The sequence below is a fragment of the Liolophura sinensis genome, chromosome 6 (genome assembly GCF_032854445.1).
Source record: "Liolophura sinensis isolate JHLJ2023 chromosome 6, CUHK_Ljap_v2, whole genome shotgun sequence".
Taxonomy (NCBI): domain Eukaryota; kingdom Metazoa; phylum Mollusca; class Polyplacophora; order Chitonida; family Chitonidae; genus Liolophura; species Liolophura sinensis.
In genome coordinates, this window is record NC_088300.1 from 26,488,559 (window position 1) to 26,511,688 (window position 23,130).

Here is a 23,130-nt window from a genome sequence, read left to right on the forward strand (position 1 = left end):
ATCGTTTTTTTGTTTTTTTTTTTAATTTAGACCCGGATGCATTTCATTACTCCATTTATTCGTGCCGCATGCCTTATGTTATGACTAACTTTAATGTAACCAGCGGGGTTTGAGTCTGAGTTTGTCTGGGACCGATCGATAAGCTGCAGAGAGAACTTTCTTAAAACTCATCGAATGAGCCAGTCAGGCCCCAATAACAAAATCAGCTTCAGCCTCGGGAACATGCAGACACGCCTTAACACCCTATCACCCCTTTCAGTAGCAGCATTTGGACCACTCCTTAAGACACACTGACCTTTCCATGTTTGCGCAACGTTCGGTCCGCTGAAAAAAAATTACTAATCACAGGTCACTTCCTTTTAACTTGTACCATGCAGTGATTGTAGTTTGCGGAATAATATGCCAACTGTGTGTGCTTTGAGGTAGGCCTATAGTCGTTTTGTTTTTACGTGAATAAACCTGTGTAAAAATGATCTCAAGAGTTAAAATCGATTTTCTTCTCAGTACTCCATTCTTCTTCCGCAGTTAGGGGCGAATCCAATATGGCTGCGCCCATTGGTTTGGCGCATTGTTTTGTTTTATGATCAATCAGTGCCCGTAAATTTCTTCCCTGTTATACAAGTATTTTACTAACACGCTCCTACGCGTTGTCTAAAGTGTGCGTTTCGCGTTATATTTGCGAAGTCAGTCATGCAGAACTACTGGCGGTGAATTTCTGAGAAAGTTATCATGGAAATAGGAAAATAATTCCCAGCTACATGTATGTACCGATTTGGACAAGTAAGTGTCGTGTAAATTGAAATTCATAGCATATAAGTGTTTTAGTATGTGATTTAAACACTTGATTAGTAGACAGCATACAGTTCAATTAAATTAAAGGTGAGGTCTATTTTGAACAATTTGTGATATTTAATTTAACTGAACTAGAAGGCATAGTATTGTTTCTGATTTGTTCTGTCCATAAAACTGACCATCACCTGTAAAGGACCTAAATTCTTGAATACATCATTATAAAACACAAATTAAAGAAATAAACTGAAAAATAATATGATACTGATACTGTATTAATTTAGTGAATACCAATGCTTTGTCTAATCAGTCATTGGTGAAGGAAGAACTAAGGAGACGTGTATTCATCGTGTATTCAGGGCTAATGTATTTATGGGCCCACTGTATGTACTCCCATTTCTAAAAACTACCTAGAAACTGCATTAGAACAAGGGATTAGACCAGTTATGAACAAACAGATGATAAAAACTCACAGCCTTTGATCAGTGAAATCCCAAGTTTAATCCAGCTCCATGTAAGCTTAGCCAGGGTTTATGTCAAGAGATTTTTCAGGTATCTGGTGAGGGCTGTGGGTTTTTTCAGGCTCTGCTTAGCATTCAACATATTGACTATAAATTATCACAGATGCAAAACATTCTTGATTAAAATGTTCAAAATTCAACTAAATGATTAAAATCCTTTATTTAGAAAGTTTCTATGTTCAACTACAAATAACATCCAACTTACAGTTTACAATGATGGTATTTTTCCTTTCAGGTTTTCAGTTCATCTGCACTGTGTAAAGGTCCTTGTTCCAAACCATCCAATATCATGACATTTCAGTTGATTTCATAAAGTCATGATAGACAAAGATGCAGTCAAAGCTTGCATCTGACTTGAAGCCGTCTGAGACACCAAGTGCTGTGTCACTATCTTGTGAACCACTGTTTGTTCCATCATTGGCTGCTCTGTCACTACTTGATAAGGTACAGCCTTTACCACCCCCGCCACCCCCACCATCGCCACCACCGCTAGCGGTTCAACCACCACCGCCACCGCCTGCACCACTAGCGGTTCAACCACCGCCACCGCCACCGCAGGCAGTTCAACCGCCTCCACCACCCATACCTTTGGCCCGCCCCAGTTCAGCAAATAATACAGAGGTTTCTATCTGCAGTGCCATTCACGACCGTGTACTCCACAAGGACGTGGCTGAAAAGGCATATTCTCAAGTACACCAGAACTCTCTGTAAGTGTAATACATGTATGTCGTTCTGTGTTATTCTTCTTATATCCCGAAATTATGGAACATTTTGTCATGAGATAACATTGATATAGTGACACAAATTTAGGGCCCAAAAGTAAGTACTTAAAGAATACTTTAAATTTTGACCCAAAGTCAGAAATGGCTTTGCGAAATAGGCCCCAGTTGAGGTGTAGGTGTTCTGTGTGGTTTTTCTCCATATTTTTTGTAGGCCTTTGTCATGACCAGTGTCCTGTTGGTCAAATTTTTTATCATTAGCGCATAAAAAACAAATCGCTGGATGAGTGATAATGCCACCCAGAAGTCATTAGCCCTCTGGCACTGCTTAAAGTCATGCTACGGTGGTTTTCTCTGAACCTTTCTTTGCTGTCAACACCTGACTGCCATCATGGTAGTCAGGTGTGATAATTTCTGAACATGCTGCAAAACTGAGATCATACAGTTGAATAAATGAACCTAAAATTTGATTGCTAGGCCATGGGAATGGCAAAGTGTTGATGCTGATGATCTCATTTATGTCAGTGGCTCAGAATAAATTAGATTTGTTGCAGAAAATTTTGAACATGGCCTAAGACACCAATAAAATAAATTAAATATGTTGATAGGGTACGTTAAACATTAACTCTTTCAGAGTTTATTCATGTCATCTTTCTACAGACATGCTATTCTTTCTAGTAGCAAACGTACAAAGGTATCAGTTGTAAGCAATTAAAAAAATCAAAATTATTACTTGACATTAATGAAACCTAAATCTTTTAGATTTACAAATGATTAGATTCTGAAATGTTTTCCTGCCAGCAAGTCCAAACTTGAGAAGTAATCCAGCAGATAATGTTCTGACACTTTCTTGTTATCCTTCTGTTTCCCAAGGTTAGGTGGAGAGAATGCCCAGTCAGATATGTGTAGGTATAGATTCCTATCAGTGTACAATCCCTGTACTCCCATGATACAGAATGGCCCCAGGTAAGCTCAGGGTTGTAAACTCAGCCTGTAAAGAGTGAACTGTTTGTGTTAGACAGTGGTTGTAAGACAACAGCAAAACCTCGTCTTGAAGTAACATTGCTTGGACCTGAAGGACTTGGCTTTACACCAGCACCAAAATTATGATAATTCAGGCAATATGGTGGGCCTATACAGTTGTTGTTGAGAGGCAGGTAGTTTTTGCCCAGCTTCAAAAGATCAAGAAGTAGGACCCTGGTCAAGTCAGTACTATAAATCACAGTCATATTTTTTATGAGCTTGAGTTCAGCACAAAATACCAATGAGATAGGAGAGATACTCAGGAGAAACTTTGTGATGTTAAGCTGAACTGGAGCAGGATTAGAACTGTAAAGGCTTTCAGGTAAAGGTATACTGAAGCTGTATGTATCTTTGTTCGCTCAACCAGTGAGGAACAATTATGGAATGGAAAAAATGGACTGACTGCACTATAGAATTTATTCGACTGGGCAACCAGCTCTCTAACTGCTCAAGAATTTCATAAATAAACACCCAAACATGTATGTCTCTTTGTCTCTCATCAGGTGTGGGCTGGTGGCCCTAGTAATGGCTGCTGAACTTTTGGGACACAAGCTGTCACCTGACCAGGTATATCAAGAGGCTAAGACCAGGGGCTTCACCCAGCAGGGGGAGATGTTCTCAGGTCAGAGTGGAGGGATTGGGCCACTGTGAATTGAACGATTTTGATGTCAGTGATGATAGAAGCAACTCTTGTGGAGTCTGAGTGAGGGAGCACAAAGATAGCCCCATGTTCAAAGTCGGTTCAATGATAATGTCATCTCCAAAAATATGAAACCATGTCTTTATTTTAGAGCTCATTTTAAAATGTAAGGTTAATGTTAGCACAAATACAAACTGCATGGATCATTCACCAGCCTTTGAGATACAATTCAATTCATGAATAAAGCAGGATTAAGAGGATAATAGACTGATAGTAATTGATAATCCATATTAAATCTGGGTTAAGAAGTTGATGGTATTTCACTACAGTTAAATAATAAAGAGTTTGTAACAGGTCAAAAGATTGATCATAGTTGATTATCCAGACAATCCAGACTAAATGTGGGCTAAGAGATTGATGGCTCTTGATCTTGAGCCCATTTTCACCCTTCATTGTACATCAGATTTTCAGAACATTTCTTGTACATCACTGGCCTTATGGCAGGGGTAAAGCCAGAAATGTGAAAAAAGGCGTCCAAACATCCCTTTTTGAGGCCATATTGTTATAGCCAGGTGTACAAATTTCATTTTCTCCTATCTCTCACATGTTAAAAGTGTTAAAACCGGTTACAAATGGCAACCAGTTTCTGTTTCAACCATCCACTTGAAAAATGTCATGTAGCTTCTGGCAGGTCACAGGTCCTTAAATTATGGTTAGTTTTCAGAAGTGTGCTGACTTCTGCTCATCATTTCACAGTTGATTTCCTCAGTTTATCATTTCACGGTTGAGCTTCTCATATAGTTTCTGTATTCGACATAAATTTAGCTATGACGAAATTACTCATTTCGCCTGATTCTAAGAAGTCTATTCTCCTTGGAAAGATGTTTTATGGTGTGTTTGGAAGGAAAGATTAAACCGTTATGACAAAATATATGTGTGTATATATATGTATATATATATATATATATATATATATATATATATATATATATATGTATATATATGTATATATATATATATATATATGTATATATATATATATGTATATATATCGTGTTCTCTGAAGTATCCTTATTTGCCTGTAAAAATACGTTTTTGCAGGTGAAATACAGTAATTGGCTTAGCTGTTCTAATTATACAGTGACTAACATGGCGAGTCTGTGTGAAGGCTTGTCTGAAATCCAGACCAGTGTTATTGACCTGGTACAGGACCAGTGTGTCTTGATGGCAGCATTACTCTGTGGCAACCCCGTTCTTGTGCCCTATGATGCTGACAAAAATCACCAGCCCTGTCAGAAACTCGGACACAAAGCTCACTGGACAGTACTCACGGGTAAGCCTCCTCCTCCCTGAAGAGTTTATTGTACATGTAAGCTACAATCAGTCAACCATGTGAGCAATATTAAGTGGGATAGCTGTTTTGAGTGGACATGACATGGATTTCTACTTTGCAGAACAAACAATCACATGTTTAAAAGTATTGTAACCATCAGCATTCACACCAACCAATCAAAGTGGAGGACTGGCAGAAACCAATATTGTCCAGTATTGTCCGTTTTTAATGCCCTTATTGTTGTGGAATGTTGGTTACAGTCTTGTGGTAAAGTGTTCACATACCAAAAAAATAATAATGTATCCATCGTAATGAAATAGAAAGAAAAAAATGATTCCATTGGTTGTCAAAAGTAGGTTGTCAAAACATGTTCTAAAATTTAGATATAAATATAGGTTTTTTCCCATTTATACCATCCAAATTCAGTAAGTGATAAGACTACTGATGTGTGAAAATGTAATTAATAAATGCATCAGTGCCAAATGGTATCTCACCATTCACTAGGTTAAGAAGGTTATTTGGATGACAAATGAACGTTTAAGGACCCCTTTCATCAAATCAGGCCTTGTCATTTATGTTATCATTCATTAATCATGTTAGATAGTCTTTGTGATGTGTTTAGTGTGTCGTGTTGTGGCTTGTATATCCCCCCTCCCCCATACCTCTTACAAACTATCACCAGTATCACAGGGAACTACATTTGTTGGCAAACATCAGTCTTCAGATTTACTTAAGTGAGGTTTGGATAAAACCCACTGCATTACTCATTCCTGAGTAATGTCTAGTCACATGTTTGAATTCTACTCCAGGGCTGCAAGTTTTCTACTTACCTGTTCACTTCTGCAAGAACTTTTGCTATTTAAATCGTCCAAATTTGAGAAACATAAAACATGAGGACACTGTATATGAGCAATTCACATGAAATAGTGTGGTTACATTACATCATATTCTCATACATGCCATGTATGTAACCAGTCTTAATTTACATGTATATTGTTTTTGTTTTTAGCCCGCCTATATGAAGGTATTGTGAGAGTGTGAGAGAGGACGATGTCTGTCTTGGTGTCCATGTTCATGTCACTGGTTTTGTGTTTAGCTCCTAATTTTGAGGTTCAGTGCAAGATGAAATGGTAACATTTTATATTTCAAATACAAAATAATATACATGTACTAATATTAGAGGGTAGGTGTTCAGTGTAGTTTCAATTCGCACAGTTCAAAGATTTATGTGCTTTTGTGGTGTAGGCACTTTCTGATGACAAACCTGCGCGTTGGTGTAGGCAAAGGGCAATGTAGTGAGCAAAATAGACCATTCACTATAAAACCGTGGGACAACTGTCACCATTTGCTTTCTAGTGACAAACTAGTACATTGGTGTAGACAAGGGGCAGGGTAGCAAGCAAAACAGATCATTCATCATAGAATAGTGTGACAGCTGTCACCATTTGCTCTCTAGTGATTAACTTATATTTTTAACAGGAGTGATGATTGTGGCCACATGGTCCAGGGGCTTGCCTTTACATAAAGTTTAGGTGTTAAGAGTGCAAAAAGTTAGTTGTAAATGTGATCCTCATTACATTAATTTTCTTTAAAGAGAAAAAGACTCTTGAAAACAATTTTTGTATGGTGGGTATTATTTGGGCCCACCTTTTGGTATATATTGTCTGTGTATTAATGTTATAAATGACGATGTAACACATGTTTAAAGACTATATTTACACTAGAATTTGGCCCTTTCGCCTAACAAATGTGTTCAACCTGGATTTTGATCATATCTATATTTTCAGTACTTTCATAAATATTATCATAATTCAGATTAAATGCATGTGTTATTAGACATACATCAAATTCTTATTTATAACATTATTATGCAAAGATGATATATACCAAGAGGTGGTCCCAAATACCCACCATACAAAAATATTTTCAAATACCCTTTTCTCCTGGAAAATAATCCAGATCTTGAAGACCATGTTTGCAAATAAGTTTTCACACTCTTTCATGTCATTTTGGCATTATTTTTATGTTTTCTTCTTCCTCATGTCTCCTGAAACACTGGTACAATACACCTCTCAGACATTGACCTGTCTGGATTTCATCCCCTTTGGTGGCAGTTAGCAATTGACAGCATTGTCTTGTGTGGTCTTACATGCATTTTCCTGCAGATTCGCTTTCCACCAAATGATTTTGTCATGAAGGAGTGTTCGCTAGTAAGTCCGCGAAGATCAGGGCACTCTGGTTTCCTCCTGATTCAAAAACTGGCTGCCATTGTGAAAAATTCTTGAGTATGGTGTTAAACAGCAATCAAATAAATATAAAAAGTATATTTAACTGTTTACCTGATTGATGACTACCTAATGAGGTGAGCTGTTGGCATTCAGTGAATGTTTGGTTTTGTCTTCTTTTGTATATTTATTTGTCTTGTTTTGCATTTTGTCTTGCCTTGTTTTTTGTCTTTTTGTGTATGGGAATCGGTGGTATGATTTTGTTGTCCATTGATAAACTGAATGTATATCAAATGAATGAAATACTGCTATATGAGCATGCCCATTAAGAGGGTGTGAGAAAAGATGGACAAGACATAAAGGTTTGGAGAGTCACATTCAAAGCCAACAGATCTTCACTTTAAGCCATTGTGAATTTATTCTTAGTTTCTCAGAACTGTGCTTATGAAAATAGAGATGCTGAAGGCACTGAATGTTAGTTATTAGGTTCCAGACAACATGTAGTTGAATGTTCTACTTTAAAATGCTAATCCTGCATGTACTTATCTTGTGTGAAATATTACGTGTGAGAGAGTGATGAGAATGATGAATGATGGTCTTGATGTAAGCCAGATCAGAGTCTAAGCCTGTAACAAGTGTTCTATCGATCCTGCCATGTGGTGCAAGGGGAGATAATTATACAGTATAGATGAGGGATCAGAAAATATTAAGAAATATGTGTATAAAAACAAACATAACTGATATAAAATTTTAAATGTCCAGTATGAACAGTACAACAGATTCAGCCAACTATTACTTGGGGTTTGAAATCAGAATGGTGGGTGATCAAGGCTGCAGGACTTAACCCAGAAAATCTTATCGCCACTGTCAGCCAGTCAGCAGTGATTCTGTATCTCTAACATTCAGATTAGTGTAATATGTGTACCCTCTGCTTGGTTTTTATTTTCTGCAGGATTGTTTATGAAGGTTCGCCTGGATACTGTTGAACATTTGATGAAGTCTGAAGGTATCCAAATGGTGGAAAGTGACAGATTTGAATGTTTGTACCTGATTGGTCCTGTGACAGGGACGGCTGCAGAGTTGTTACAGGGGACAACCTCTGGGTGTAATCCAGAAGAACTGTGGGTGTACGGCCACCAGGGGAAGAGTCAACACACTGCCCTCTGGCTGCTTAGTGATCTGATTCATAGTAATGGAAATCTGGTGGAGGCGGACCCTGACAAACTGACCGGTCCCCAGAAGTGGGTGTTGCCAGAAGGAGGGCTGGGGGAGGGGCTTAAGGATAAGGGCATTGTGTTACAGATGAGGTGAAATAGATGTTCAGAGTGAAGAAGTAAAGGCATCTACACCCAATTTTAACTGTTTACTCTGGCTTTCCTTCCCTAGAGTGATGCCTATATTTCTACTTTATTACTACTGAACCCATGTTCAGGTTCAAGTTCAAGTTCAAGACTGAGTCTAAAAAAGAAAGAAATGCTACTGACAAAAATTTGTATTAAAAAAAAAAAAACGGAAATGTCCAAGGGCTGATTCCACAAAGCCATTTCTGACTTAAGTCAAACTTTTAAACCTCTTTACATTGGTTAGTAATTTGGATCTGGAAGTAGAAAGTTGGACACTTTTGGCTTAAGCTAATACTGATGAGGTGGGCAAAATTCTGATTTCTAAAGCCGAAAAATAAGCTTTATGATCATATTTCAATTTTTTACTGAAGTCAGAAATGGCTTTCTGGAATCGGCACTAGGTGCCTTTGCTAAACTGTGTAGCGATTGGTAGATGACATAAAATTTTGCCATTAATTGAATTTTTAGAGGCAAATAAATGTCACAAGATATTACTTTTGGTGCTCAAACTGATGCTTTCCTGTAAGATATCATTCTATCTTCCAAAGAAACCTCAAAACACTTTTCTAAGATCAGAAAAACTCTCAGAATGGGGAAACAGTACAACTACATAATGGGCAAAATTTTAGGTTGGAAGAGTGGAATGATAATTAAGATTTCCTGGACAACAATAACATGCCAAAGCAATAATGTCTTTCTAGTCAAACTTTCCGACTTCAAAGGGAAAGGATTTCCATCAACATCATATATAGTCTTTTAACTAGCAGTTGTAGATTGATAGCTGTGATTGGCCAAATTACCCATATTTTGATTGTAAAATGACTGAGTTGGAAGTTAAACCCTGATTTTAAGTTACAGGGCAGCTTTTAAATGTAGATTATTTCTAGGTTGTATTTATGGTTTATTGTTTAAATCATTTATTTATTTGTACTTCCAATTTGATCTTCCAAAGAAAATAAAGTATTATTGTTATTGTCAAGTATTATTATTGTCCCATGTTTGAAAAAATGAGGGAATATAAGGAATGGTGTGCCCCCAGCCATGTCATGCCATCCCCCCAACACCAGTTGTAACTTTTTTGTGCAACTAGAGTAGAAGGTTGTGAAATTCAGATTTGTTGCAAACATTTACACCATTGTATAGGAGCTTGATTTTTATAGAAATACCATGTTTTGGCTGATGTATAGATTTTGAACCCGTTTGGCATGTTTTGAAATGTCGGCAGTGTTGTGTGATGTACGCCACTTAATATTATAAACAGAAGGTTGTGAAACTGGTCTTAGAGTGAACACTTCTAACATGTGCAATAGCATAGTACCTTCATGTTGAAGGGAAAGCTATTTTTTGTGCTTATTTAAAAATTGTGGACATTGTCAATTGTTCCAACCCTTATTTTTGCACAATACTGATATTGGTTGTGTAACTGTGTAATCCACTTGTAGTACTCCTACAACAAAGAAAATTGTGAAAATGTAATGTTTTGAAGTAAACACTTTCAACTTGTGCACAGAACCTGGACTGTGTCCAAATTTTAGTTTCAGATTTTTATTTTGATTTTTTTTTTAAACTGGACTTATTATCTTTGGTTTGTGTTTTTGGTTGAATAACCTCCTCCTGTGTAACAGTCTCACTTGTATCATTTAAACCACATTTTGTATTCTCTCATTTGTATAATACATGTCGCATAAAATGTAACATATTATTGGTTACATATATAAATCATAATGACCTTAGTAAATAATAATGACCTTAATAAATACTCGCATAAAATGTAACATACTATTGGTTACACATAAATCATAATGACCTTAGTAAATAATAATGACCTTAATAAATACCCACATAAAATGTAACATACTATTGGTTACACATATAAATCATAATCACCTTAATAAATACTCGGCAGTTGCAAAACAGCTCTATAAGGTGTGTGCAGGTCATAATGACCTTAGTAAATAATAATGACCTCAATAAATACTCGCATAAAATGTAAAATACTATTGGTTACACATAAATCATAATGACCTTAATAAATACTCGCATAAAATGTAACATTCTATGTTACACAAATAAATCATAATGACCTTGATAAATACTCGGCAGTTGCAAAACAAAGTTCTATAAGGTATGTGCAGGTCATAATGACCTTAGTAAATAATAATGACCTCAATAAATACTCGCATAAAATGTAAAATACTATTGGTTACACATAAATCATAATGACCTTAATAAATACTCGGCAGTTGCAAAACAAAGTTTTGTGAGGCGTGTGCAGGTCATCATGAATACTGTACACATGGAAAAGTATTTTGTGTCCATGGCCTACCTTGATTTTGTATAAACAAAATGTTGCATAATTCACTGTGTTACAGTAATATGTCATGTTGTGAGGCCATTTACTCTGCCCCAGGGCCAGGTATGTTTTCGCTGTTAATGATTAAATTTTCTTAATACTCAATGTGGCCTTTTTTTTTTTTGTACCAAGATTTCACATGGTTCTACATATTGTGCAATAAAAATTTATTGCAAAATAGCTGTTTTCAACAGGCCTTTATTTGTTCATTATTTGACTTGGTTTTGCACCGCACTCAAGAAAATTTCATCTTTGTCATGTCAGTCCGTTTTTTTTTTTTTTTTTTTTTGGAGGAGGAGGAAACTGAGGTCATGAGTGAGAGCACCCAAGGTGAAATGGTGAAATGATGCTGTCTGATATACTAGTCCATCTTGTTATTAATTGTTTGTTTAATGTATACTCAGGATCATACTCCCATCTGTACAGTAAATAAACACAGCAAATAATAGTGACTAATTGACACACTCTTTATTTCTCCTACAAATCCTTAACTGAGGTAATTATTCATGCAGTTAGAAGCTCTGTCCAATGAGGTTAGCTTTATGAATGGAGTGAGTGAGTGCTTGGGATTTAACGTCATACTCAACAATTTTTCAGTCGTATGACGACGAAGGAATCCTTCGGGTGCATGTAATGTGCCTCCTTGTCGCAGGGCGGATTTCCACCGCTCTTTAATCTAGTGTTGCTTCACTGAGACGACTCACCGAAGGCAAGTAAGCCGCCTCGCCCGAGCCATTATACTGATACAGGTCAACCAGTCGTTGCACTATCCCCTTCACTGAACGCCAAGCGAGGAAGTTACAACTTCCTCTTTTAAAGTCTTAGGTGTGACTCAATTACATGTACCATGACTGCAGCTAAATTTCATAAATTTACTCATTTCATTTATGGACGGGGACGTGTATATTCCAGTATTCTGTAGCCCATCCCATATGCATCTGTTGACCAGGTATCTCAAAACAGTGATGCTGAACATGGACCGTCTTCGCTGCATTAATGGTTCAATTGCAGGATGAATTTGTTACCCGGTTACAGACAAGATACGCAAATATAGTGTCAGCAATCCCCATAAATGAAGGTTACTGACACCATATTATGAGTGTCCATGTATTAATCGGATCTCCTTGAGTCACCATGTTAAAGACACCGAACCTGACGGACCACTACATCACAGCATACTGATATCAGGTTAGCCAGTACTTTATCATTCATTCATTTTTCTGATTGGTGTTTTACGCCATAATCAAGAATATTTCACTAGTACAAAGGTGGCCAACACGATAGTGGGAGGAAGCCTGAGCCGGGGAGAACCCACTTTCATCCGCAGGTTAGTACTCTATCATATAACCTGCATGTATCAATGCTGCTTCATTGGTTCACCATGCCAAATACAGTCTGATTTTCCACCCATTATACTTGCACTGTCCTGAGACAGCTGAAAGCTAAGGACGGGCCAAGACTACCAGCTTCCAAGCGTTCCATATGACCTGACTGAACCAGAGAATTGTTGCCCCTCAAGGCACCTTGCATAACCACTAGAGAGCTACGACTGTTTCCAACCTACAAGGCTGATAATCAAGAACACAGTAGAAATCAGCCACTTCTGGATACAAATAATATGCATATTTTATTTAGCCGTACACCTGAATGACAAATTCGAATACTCCAAATTTAAATGATGCAAAAGCAATACAACAAAGGGATCAACTTTTCACAATTTTTAACAGCAGGATAATATTGAACAGCTGATAGTTCGACTTCAATAGACAGGATAAGACGAATGGACCCCACCCTCCATCCCAACAAAATTAAAACATAATGGCCTCTGCAGCTTAAACTGCATTTACATGAATCATCATTAAAAACACTTCTGTATGAATAAATTTTCCCACGTCACATCCCTCCATCTTTGTTTACCCACCCACATCCCATCCCAAAATCAAACTGCCTCACACACACACACACACACACCAGTCTCACGGAAGGCATGTCATCTCATCATTTTTTGCCCTTTCAAAACAGGTTGTTCTACTTTCTTATCCCTTAGATCCCTTAGTTACGAGCAGATAAGTAGAAGTTACTTTTTTACACTTGTTGGATGAACCAATTGATCAAATTGAACATACAAGAATCTATGTTTTGTTACCGCCTTTAGAACCAAAACAATAACTACAGGAACAAAAACTTTTTGAATAAACCTCAAAAAAGGATCAGTATTTTGAGAAGCTACAGACGACTCGACTGAGTTAGCATGCTTTTGGTTTAATGTTCATTTCAATTTAGCTCTATCTTAATCTGATCAATTTATTTATCTGATGAGTACTTTGTACATTCACATGTTTCATTTATCATGACCAGGGTTCCATGTATATTAATAAGAGATGTATTGGGACAGAACCTAAATACAAGCTCCTGCGCCTTACCAGGTACTTGACAGACACCCTGACTAAAAGCTGCAGCCAAACCAGTAAGAACACGATTAAATTGTCCAACCTACCTGGTTATTAACCCAAGGTAATACCTAAAACTACTGAACCAGCGACAGCCCTACAATCATGCCTTCATCCACAATTTCTCAGCCACTCCAAATATCATGCGCAATACCAGCTTCAGTTCCATACCTCTTCAGCCCCAGTAATATTACCATGCTCCTCCAAAATACTCTTTGTACAGTCTAAATGACATTTTAATGTTTTGGCATTTCCATGTTGCATATCCTCTTTTGTAACCTTTCTCTCCTTGAAATTACTGCCCACACAGTTTTCCAAATTTTCATATTAGCCTGCAATAGCTTAGAATCCCATACCAAATCATTTGCAGAGGACCCTCAAACTTTCTCTAATTTTTGCAGTCAATTTTAGAAACACCAGCTTCCACCGACACATTCATGAGAAATGACCACATGGAACTTGAGAGTGCGTAGTTATTATAGTGTCAGAGATAAATGGTAGTGAAGGTAACATAGATGTACATGTGGTTTTACAGGATTTTTCCAGTTTTATGTGCTAGAACTATACTTCATGCTTGAGAAATATATCACTGAAAATGGAACAACAGAAGGAATGGCTTGAAACAAATAGCTACACAGAAATGTTGCAAAATGATGAAATTTTGGATGGATGATGGTCATTGCTTGTCTAAAAATTTATCATGTTTATTTTACAAAAGTAGCAAGTTGAATAATTGTTATGCAAACGGCCGTTTCACTATTACCCATGATCACTATGAGGCTAGAATTAATGTCTGATATATACACCACATCATTTCTAAATGACTGGCACCAACAGGATAGGTGGATTTCTGGATTTCATTATCTCCCTTTACTCATCTGCCTGTTCTGGGTCTCCATCAGCTATGTTTTCTGCTGGGTTTTCTTCCTCGTCTTCTGCTAGCACGACTCTTCGACTAATTTCTCTTTCAGTCATGCCATCAGATTCTGTGTCAGCTGTCTTTGAATAATTCACCTGACCTTGCTTATCCTCACTATCTACTACTTGTGCTAAGACTGGAGTTATCTCCCTTGAGTCCTGCTCCTCCTCCTCCTCCTCTTGCCCCTCCATGTTTGTCTCATGAGTCTGGTCCCTCTTCCCCCCCTCTGAGCCCTCCCCGTTCTCACCTGTCACTCTCTCCACCACACCAACACTTACTAATTCCTCTTCCTCTCCATCCTCCTCATCTGCCTCAAAGGACTTCCGTCGTTTCCGTTCTACTTTACGCTTCATATTCTCTTTATTTTCCACTCGCTTCCCACCCCTATCTTTGCCAGAGTGCCCCACCCCATCTCTTTCCCGCCCCACCCCATCTTCATGATGCCCATCACCCTCTCTGCTTTCTTCCTCCCCTGTCTTCTCCCTAGTTTCTTTGTTTAGCTGTTGACTTAGCACTTTTAGGTCCTCCTCTAGTTTCTTCCTTCGGTCCTTAATCAATCCTGCAGAAGATAATACACAACAATGTTCATGTTATTTATACTTCATCAGTGCTTAATGCTGTACTTAGTTCACATAAAAGACAGCCCTGATACCTGACAAGCCTGGAACAGGTGCAGTAAACCACTGCACTGACCTAACCTTGTTGAGTGCTCTACATGCAAAATTTGACTAATGGTTAGAACAACCACCTCCAATTCAAAGGACTCAAACCCAGGTCGGGTCATACCAAAGACTATAACCATGGTACTTGCAACTACCTTGCTTTATACTTAGCACTGAGAGGTTGGAGCAAGGAAACAGGACTGGTTGGCCTGATCTCAGTATAATGTGATTGGGAGGGGTGTCATGTCTGGTGTGTTGATCATGATACTCCAGTGACAGCAGCACTTTGGCAGCATGGACTTACCCTGCCACAAGACAACACAATACGTGAACATATATCTGATGACTTATATGACTGAGAAACTGTTAAGTATGATGTTAAACCCCTAGCATACATACATGCAAAATGTGACATTGATTAATCCAGCTAATTGGAGTTAAAGTTGTCCATTCAAGCATTCTAAAAGTATTGCATGTCCTGTATCAAAATGATTCATCAGGATAACAGCTACATGTATGTCTTTACATCCAACACAGAACAAAAATGGTAGTGAATTTGTTTTAAACCTGACAAAATTGCACAAAACTTAGTGCTGATATGTAACTTCCCATGATGTAGCTATGTGCTAAGGTTCAATTCAGTATTCATGAACTGTTTTTGAAAAAGTTTGGAAAACATCCAAAACCTGATCCGTACACCATCCTGTTGAAATCCATACACTAAGTTATAATTCTGTATGGTGAAAAATTCTTAAATATTTGGAGAATGATTCGTGACAGACTGAGAGATGGACTTCGGAATAAGGTGTAAACATTTGGACCCCTTCGGCAATAATACCAAACGGTTACCATAACCGGACAAAGATCTCCCTCAACCAACTACGTTGGCATGGGAACAATGAAAGCATGAGGTACATTACTTATTTGATTGGTGTTTAACGCCGTACCCAAGAACATTTCACTTATACGATGGCGGCCAGCATTATGGTGGGAGGAAACTGAGCTGGGAAACCCAAGAGCATCCGCAGGTTGCTGAAGACCTTCCCAGCTTACGGCTGGAGATGAAGCCAGCGTGGACTGGACTTGAATTCACAGCAGTTGCATTAGCTGCACGGGCATTCTTGCCCCCTCAGCCACAGAGGCCCCGCTGAGGTATCAACTCTAAGATATATCCATGTTGTCAAATCTGATCTGCAATTCTCACCATCGATGACTTTATGAGTGTGTTTAACTCTGCTGTCAGACAGGTCCAGGGAACGAGGCTTGTAGAACAGATGTGGCTTGGCTTTAGTACGTAGGAAGTTCTTCAGTTTTAGTGTTTCTTTCTCCCACTCTTCATGCTGTAAAACACAAGCCAAACTTAAGTCAACTGTTGTTATCTGATACAAATTTAACTTCTTTTCCTCATAAATTTAATACAGGTAATGTGTTTGTCACTGAGAGAACTACAACCTGAGAAATTATTTGTTTCCACTGTGATGTCAAGAAGGCCCTGTTTTGCCCTTTTGCTACATAGACTGAATGAGCATAGGACACATTTTCTAATATGGTGTATATCATGGCCTCATAACCTCTTGGGAAATAACTACGGTTTTACTTTATGTTGTCTTTCCTCACTAGTCTACCAACTTGGCTACCAAGCCAGAATAACTTGACACTTTAAACGAATAAATAGTACAAGTCATAGAATGTTACTTTTCATGTCAGGACTTGAATTCAAAAACTCAGTATCAATTCTTGGACACTGATACTGTAAATTTGTAATTATTTTTTCTATCTGATTGGTGTTCTAATGATCAACAATTTTTTGCTTCTATGACAGCTGTCAGGTTTAATGGTGGAGGAGAACAGAGCCCATTTCCCTTTCACCTATCAAACATCACAACTTTAAACCACCTGGGCCCAGTTGTTCAGAAGTGTATTAACAGTTAAGACCTGTATTAATTATAGCCTGAAGTGCCATTAGCTTTATATTAGGCCAAGGCTGGTATCAAGAATTAACTTAAGCCTGGATTAGCTTTTCATACACTGTTGAAAAACCGGTCCCTGCGTCCAACTAGTGAGAGTTCGCAGGTCTTTTGAACTTTAATATGATCTCACCAGTCAGGGATTGATCAACTTCGATAAGACTAGCTTAATACCTGTGAATATGATTAGAATGTTCTTCCAAATCCTGCAACCATACCGTATTAACTAATTCCATTTTCTGTTCTAGAAGTTGAACTTTAGCTTGCTTGTCTCTTCTCTCTTTGAACAACTGCTGTCTTTCTTTCTGAGCATCTTCTTTCTCTTGCTTAGCTTTGTCTTCTAGCTTTACTTCAATCTGCCGCCTCTGTTCATCCTGAAAATGACAACATTTTACACCATTCAGATCAACGGCTGGAGAAAATTCTATCAAACAGCAGTTAAAGGGTTAAAGACCCAGATTGAAACAAAAATTAACAGAAGAACATGGCATTTATAAGCTGAAAATCTCACTGCCATTATTGCAGAGTTCTAATTTCAGGTAGCTCACTTTGTCCTTGCTTTCCTTGGCCTCAGTGCGGAACTGCTGCAGTGTCCCAAGCAACAAACCAAACATACGACGATTTCTGAAAACCAAGAAAGAACCATTCATACTTAACAAAATAGTGTACATTTTATATTTCGATAAAGGATTGTTTTATACAACTTGAAAATCAGAACAATTAGAGAACTTGATGCAAAGCAAAGCACAATGTTATCCTTCTCATCTTTAACGTTTGAATGTCATATGGTGCCAAGCGTATGCCATGAATGTCATATGGTGCCAAGCGTATGCCATGATTAGGGAAGGCTCAAGTCATTACACTGACTGGGGCCGCATGAAACAAAGCCTAATAGTAATTGCCTAATCATAGCCTAAGTATTGGTAAATCACTATGATAATGATAGTAGCCTTTACTTACAATCGATATACTCCTGCACAAAGGAATTTTAAGCTACGATAGTTGTAACTCACAATCAGAAATTACAATCGTGTTGGCTCTGTGGTAAATATTTAAAATCGCTTCCAAAAAAAAACATCAAGTACAAATACCCACCTTAGAAAACTGATAGTTAGTAATTTTCGACACAATTTGCAAGGATGTGCATTTTACTTTCTCAAAAGATGCTATGAGAGCTTCATCACATGTTGTTGTGGTTAACTGCTGAATCATTTTGATGTAGACTCTTTTGTAAATGGAGGCAAGAAAATGTTATTCACTGGTACATTGTCCATTTAACCAGACCACCTTTATACACAAGTCAAGTTTGGTCTATGATCGCGATTGTAAATTCTGAAAAGCTACTATCACCATAAAATCGTTTTGTGCAAGCAGCGTAACTTAATTTTCACGATCAACTGTAAAGTTACCTGTACAGCCTGCAATCAATTGTAACAAAAATCCATTTGTGCAAGCGGGCCCAGGTGATCATTGAAGAAAAAACATTTCAAAGATAATTCAGAGCATGAAAAGATTTTGTCCGAAGGTAGACAAAAGAAGATAATGTAGTCATTGTTACCTGGCTTTGCCCTTCTCATCCTTATTCTGCTGATCAATGGATTCCTTCCTGGTTCTGACCATCCCAGGGGCGGGGACCACAGAGGACTGGACAGTGGGCTGTGTAAGTCAACAGCAGAGAAAATTACTAAATAAGCCATCTGTTCTGCCTTACTGTTTGAAATTGTCAAACATACACCTCAAAACTTTGAGTAAAAGATTAAGACTCGCCTAAGTCCTCGTCACAAACTATACATGTATATCTTTGACCAGCAGGTTTTTATTAGGCAGCAGGATACTTTCCATCTATTGTTGGTTAATACTGACAACTGGCTTCCCAAATTGGCTGGAAGTCCAAAAGTTCATTTTGCTGAATTTTTGCAATGTGTTTCCCTCATAATATATCAACATTTAAGTCTTCCAGAACACCCGTGATAAAAAGTGGGGGATAACGCTTGTGTGGTAGTTTGTGCAGCCCCATGTTTCATTGAAGATCACGTATCTCCCACCAATATGAAGCGCATAGCTGTACATCCCATGTGCTGCAAATCTGTTGGTTTTCCTTACACACTCGATCTTCCTCCACCCATAACACTGACCACCATCAAATAAGGAAAAAATTCCTGGGGTATTATGTTTAACAACAATCAAATAAATGAATTCAGGTCTTCCTCTCTGCAATGCTTTGCCTTCTGACATGTCCTAACAAGTCTTCCCTTAGATGTTTAGTACATCAGAGAGATCATCTCATTTAATTCAAGCTGTGTATTTCTTACAACCATGTGTGTAACACTACCTTATTCGGCAAATCCTCCTCATCCCCACTGTCACGGCTCTGTGATTCTCGTCTGGCTGGCCCCAGCCTGCTCATACAAAGCATATACCTTCACTGACATGTTCAAACATTTCTTAAAGAGCCTTTATCACTTTCTCATTTATATCTAGTCATTCAACCTGGATATTGGCAGCTAGAACCAAATCACATCACTGGTACAGCACTGGTCAGGAACATAGTAAACAGTTTAGACACCTTAATCTGCTGGTCTTATCATGGTAAATAATAAAATAAATGTCATAAAATATTATTTTATGTGCTGAAACTTTTTTGCAAGCCTTGCTAACAAACAAACCTCAAAACACCTTTTAATGGTCAATAAAGCTCTCAGGATCAGGCATGATGTGCAATTTAGTCAAGGTGATTTGTCATATGTCTAGTGTCTTACTCCAATGCAAATGTTGCCATGTTAACTGAACATGACTGTAATTGCATAATTGTTGCTTGCATACTGTATTATTGACAAAAAATTCCTAATGTTTTGCACAATTTGTTCAAGGCACTTGTCCACTTCAGTCAACTAAAAAAAGAATAGTCAAAACTGTTGTAAACAATTTCAAACACAATACTGAACTCTGAACTTAATGTGCTAAGATGTTCATGGGATTTGACAAAAGGACTAATGACATGAATGGGCATATTTAAACAATTAGCGTACAAATGAAGTTTGAAATTCTGACTGAAACTGAGTCTTCTTACAAATAATATTTATTCAGTTGAATTGTTAGCAATGAATGACCCAGTAAATCCTCGGTTACCTGCTGAAAGCTCCCCCAACAATTCTCCGCTTGGCTGGAGGCCCCTCAGACTCACCAATGTCCTGTCTACAAAAAATACAAGCCAGTATATCAATGCATGTATGAGCACTTGGGGTTTAACGCCATATTTAACAACTTTTCAGTTATGTGGTGAATCATTAGTTATGAGTACATATGCTGTGTCTTCGTGTGGCAGTGGGAGTCCATGATGTTTAAGGGCTGCCACCACTAAAGTATCATGCTGAAGACATCAGACATGTCACTCCACCCACTGACTTTATACCGACAGTGAGCTAACCAGTCCTGTTTCCTTGCTCCAACCCTTGGGTGCTCGAATCCAGTCCACAAACCTTACATAGGCCATATACCAGCCTCCTACATCTATATAAGAAGTGAAGGTATGAAAAGACTTTCGACCGGCACCAAGCAAGGTCTCCAAAATTCAGGAAATAAAGCCTTCAACATCCAACTCTTCCACTCGTTTCCCTACCTGGACCTATTATCTGCTTGAATTCACCGATAGTATTTCCAAATCAATTGTATTTTGTCCCAGTGACAGTTATATGTGTTATCTGAGCACACAAGACATCGGTCGTGTCCATGAGCCATCTTGTTTAAACTAGAAACTTATTTTGTCTATATCAGTTACATGTATCTACCTTTACATCTGGAATTTACATAGCAGTGTAAGATGGCGGCTGAACGCCACCAGTGTCTAGTAAGCTGAGATAATATATATAAGTGCCAGTGGGACAAACTACAACTGATTTGGAAATTCTAATGGTGGATAGTAGTTCCATGAGTGAAATAGAAAATCAGTGCTGTCATAGCCTTGACTGGTTGACAACTTAAATTTGGGCACCCTTCTCAAACAAAATTGCAACAAATATGACTGATTTGATTCCCTCTTTCAAGTTCCCAGCTAATTTCACCTGGCTAAACCCAACTGTCTCTGCCTGTCAGTTACAGATTCATATCTGGCTAAATTCAACCATCTCTCCCTGTCATTTACACTTTCATACCTGTCTAAACCCAATCGTCTCTCCCTCTCATTTACACATTCATATCTGCCTAAACCCAATTGTCTCTGCCTGTCATTTACACATTTGTACCTGCCTAAACCTAATCATCTCTGCCTGTCATTTATAGTTTCATACCTGGCTAAAGCAAACAGTCTGCCCCTGATGTCCCCACCGCCCCCGAATGAAGGTCTTCCCCGTTCTCCTGGTCCACTCAATGTTCGTGTCCGTCTTTCTCTTCTGTCAACAGGGCTCCCAAATGGACCTCTTGATCTGAAATCCATTGGCGCTCCCAGAGAAACTCGCCTGGCATGATTCCTGTTCAAATATAATCCAATTATAGTTTAAGAAACGTCAATAAAATCGCAAAAACTTGATAGCAGCAACCTTTTAGGGAGGTCAGTTGTGTTACACCCAACTAACATATTTTAGTGAGAGCCTGGCAAAAGCACATGTTTACTGATATTGTACAGACAAAATAAGTGCCGGCTTCAGAAGTCTAAAATGTCTTCTTTTAGACAGTGTTGCCTTGATACATGTCCAAACAGTGATTTTGTGACAGTGTTACAGTCACTGACATGTATCCTACTCCTCTCAAATCTTTATATCCATTCAATCTTTAGAATGGCCCCAAAAGAACTTGTGTCTTATGAGTGTGGATGCTAGGAAAGCAGACTTTGTTAAAACCAGTTCTTCTGAATTGTCGCTCGGAACTATGTGTCGATTATAAGCACTAGGTTACTACCACCTGATAGTGACATCAATGCTCTAGAGAATCTCTTTTTCACAATGAACATTTGAGAAGTGACAACAAAAGGATCAACCTAGCTGCAAATGTTTCAAGGGTTCTGAAATAAGATACATGCCATCACCGCAAATGCTATCCAAATAAAAGCTGGAAGTTCACCCCTGTGCCTTTCAATTTAAACTGGGCATCACTACAAATGCACTTCAGATGTAAAATATGGGTATTGTAGGACCCTTACATTAAGCAAGTCGACAGAATGGAAATAGACATGGAAATGGATAGATGGAAAGTATCCTGCAGCAAGGTTTGGAGATGGGGAAGCTAACTACAGATACAAAGTGATAATCAGGTGAACACGTCGATCGAGATAAGGATGACAGCAGACTTTCTGGCTACGTCTAGCATCAACCTGGTTTATAAAACTTTTGACCCCCTTTTTTTTTTTTTTTTTGTGGAGAGACTGGATGGTCTTTGTGAGTGAGTGTTTCGATAATATCAAAATTTTGGAATAGCTCACTGACTCTGTCTAGATTGATTAAGCGTGCGTCAATGCCTAAATTAGATGTCAACGTTGCATCTCAATTGTCATCAAACAAAATCTTGCAATGAGTTGTATACAAAGCAGTCAGTCATTACTTTCAGTCCAATTTTCGACACAATCACCATCACAAAGCTAACACATGTAACACGCAGTGCAAATCAGTAATTCTAAAAACCTCTGTTCCACTGGGTCCCTTCCTGTAAGTTTTTTGATGTTTTCGTCCACATCTTTCAGGCTTTCCTTCGCTCTTTTGAGCTCAGTTTGCAAACTGTGGGTTTCTTCTAAGAACTCCGCCATGCCCGACATGCTATCCCACAGTTCCTCAAAACCCATGACCATGTGGAATTCAAAAGTAAGTTGCTCAAGACTGAGCAGATCTTTTGTACCTGTGTGGCTCAACTGATCTGGCGATGTACTAACACCCCATGCTCGGTTCGTTAGTACATTGTTAAATCAGGTGTCAGCTTCACTTGTGGATCTACATATGGCCATGGTGAAACAGAGAGCATATAAAGAAAACGCTTCTGACTTGGAAAATGTGGATTACTGGGTTGATATTTCCCCGTCCTTCAGTTGTCAACCATCGAATCATCATGTTTCCATATAGACTTACATGTACAGTGCTAAAATTAAAAAAGAAAATAACTTCACTACGTTGTCCTTGTTTAAACGTTGAATGATCACGAATAAACATAGATTGGATCTTCCGGGGTCGACATATCAGGCCCCCAGAAGTAGAATGTTGATCT

The 23,130-nt window shown here is 38.3% G+C and overlaps 2 protein-coding genes across 5 annotated transcripts; one reads left to right on the forward strand and one right to left on the reverse strand.

The window, feature by feature from the left end:
* The first annotated feature begins 294 nt into the window (after positions 1 to 294).
* Positions 295 to 11,086, forward strand: LOC135468371 (actin maturation protease-like). 4 transcript variants are annotated; one of them, XM_064746585.1, is made up of 6 exons: positions 295 to 422; positions 1,546 to 2,017; positions 2,903 to 2,995; positions 3,556 to 3,674; positions 4,834 to 5,025; positions 8,203 to 11,086. In XM_064746585.1, the coding sequence occupies exons 2-6, from the start codon at positions 1,641 to 1,643 to the stop codon at positions 8,559 to 8,561; spliced, it is 1,140 nt and encodes a 379-aa protein (XP_064602655.1). In that variant the 5' UTR covers positions 295 to 422; positions 1,546 to 1,640; the 3' UTR covers positions 8,562 to 11,086. The 4 variants fall into 4 exon arrangements, with proteins under 4 accessions (XP_064602655.1, XP_064602657.1, XP_064602658.1 ...); XM_064746588.1 differs by having other exon boundaries at positions 353 to 422; positions 1,946 to 2,017; XM_064746586.1 differs by lacking the exon at positions 295 to 422 and adding an exon at positions 537 to 780.
* Positions 11,087 to 14,266: 3,180 nt separating this feature from the next.
* Positions 14,267 to 22,688, reverse strand: LOC135467059 (pinin-like). The gene is made up of 9 exons (XM_064744820.1): positions 22,557 to 22,688; positions 21,231 to 21,410; positions 20,074 to 20,139; positions 19,277 to 19,343; positions 18,503 to 18,600; positions 17,493 to 17,568; positions 17,163 to 17,318; positions 16,182 to 16,317; positions 14,267 to 14,874 (listed from the first exon to the last, which is right to left on the reverse strand). Exons 1-9 carry the CDS (start codon positions 22,685 to 22,687, stop codon positions 14,267 to 14,269), a joined length of 1,518 nt encoding a protein of 505 aa, XP_064600890.1. The 5' UTR covers position 22,688.
* Between the last annotated feature and the right edge of the window lie 442 nt (positions 22,689 to 23,130).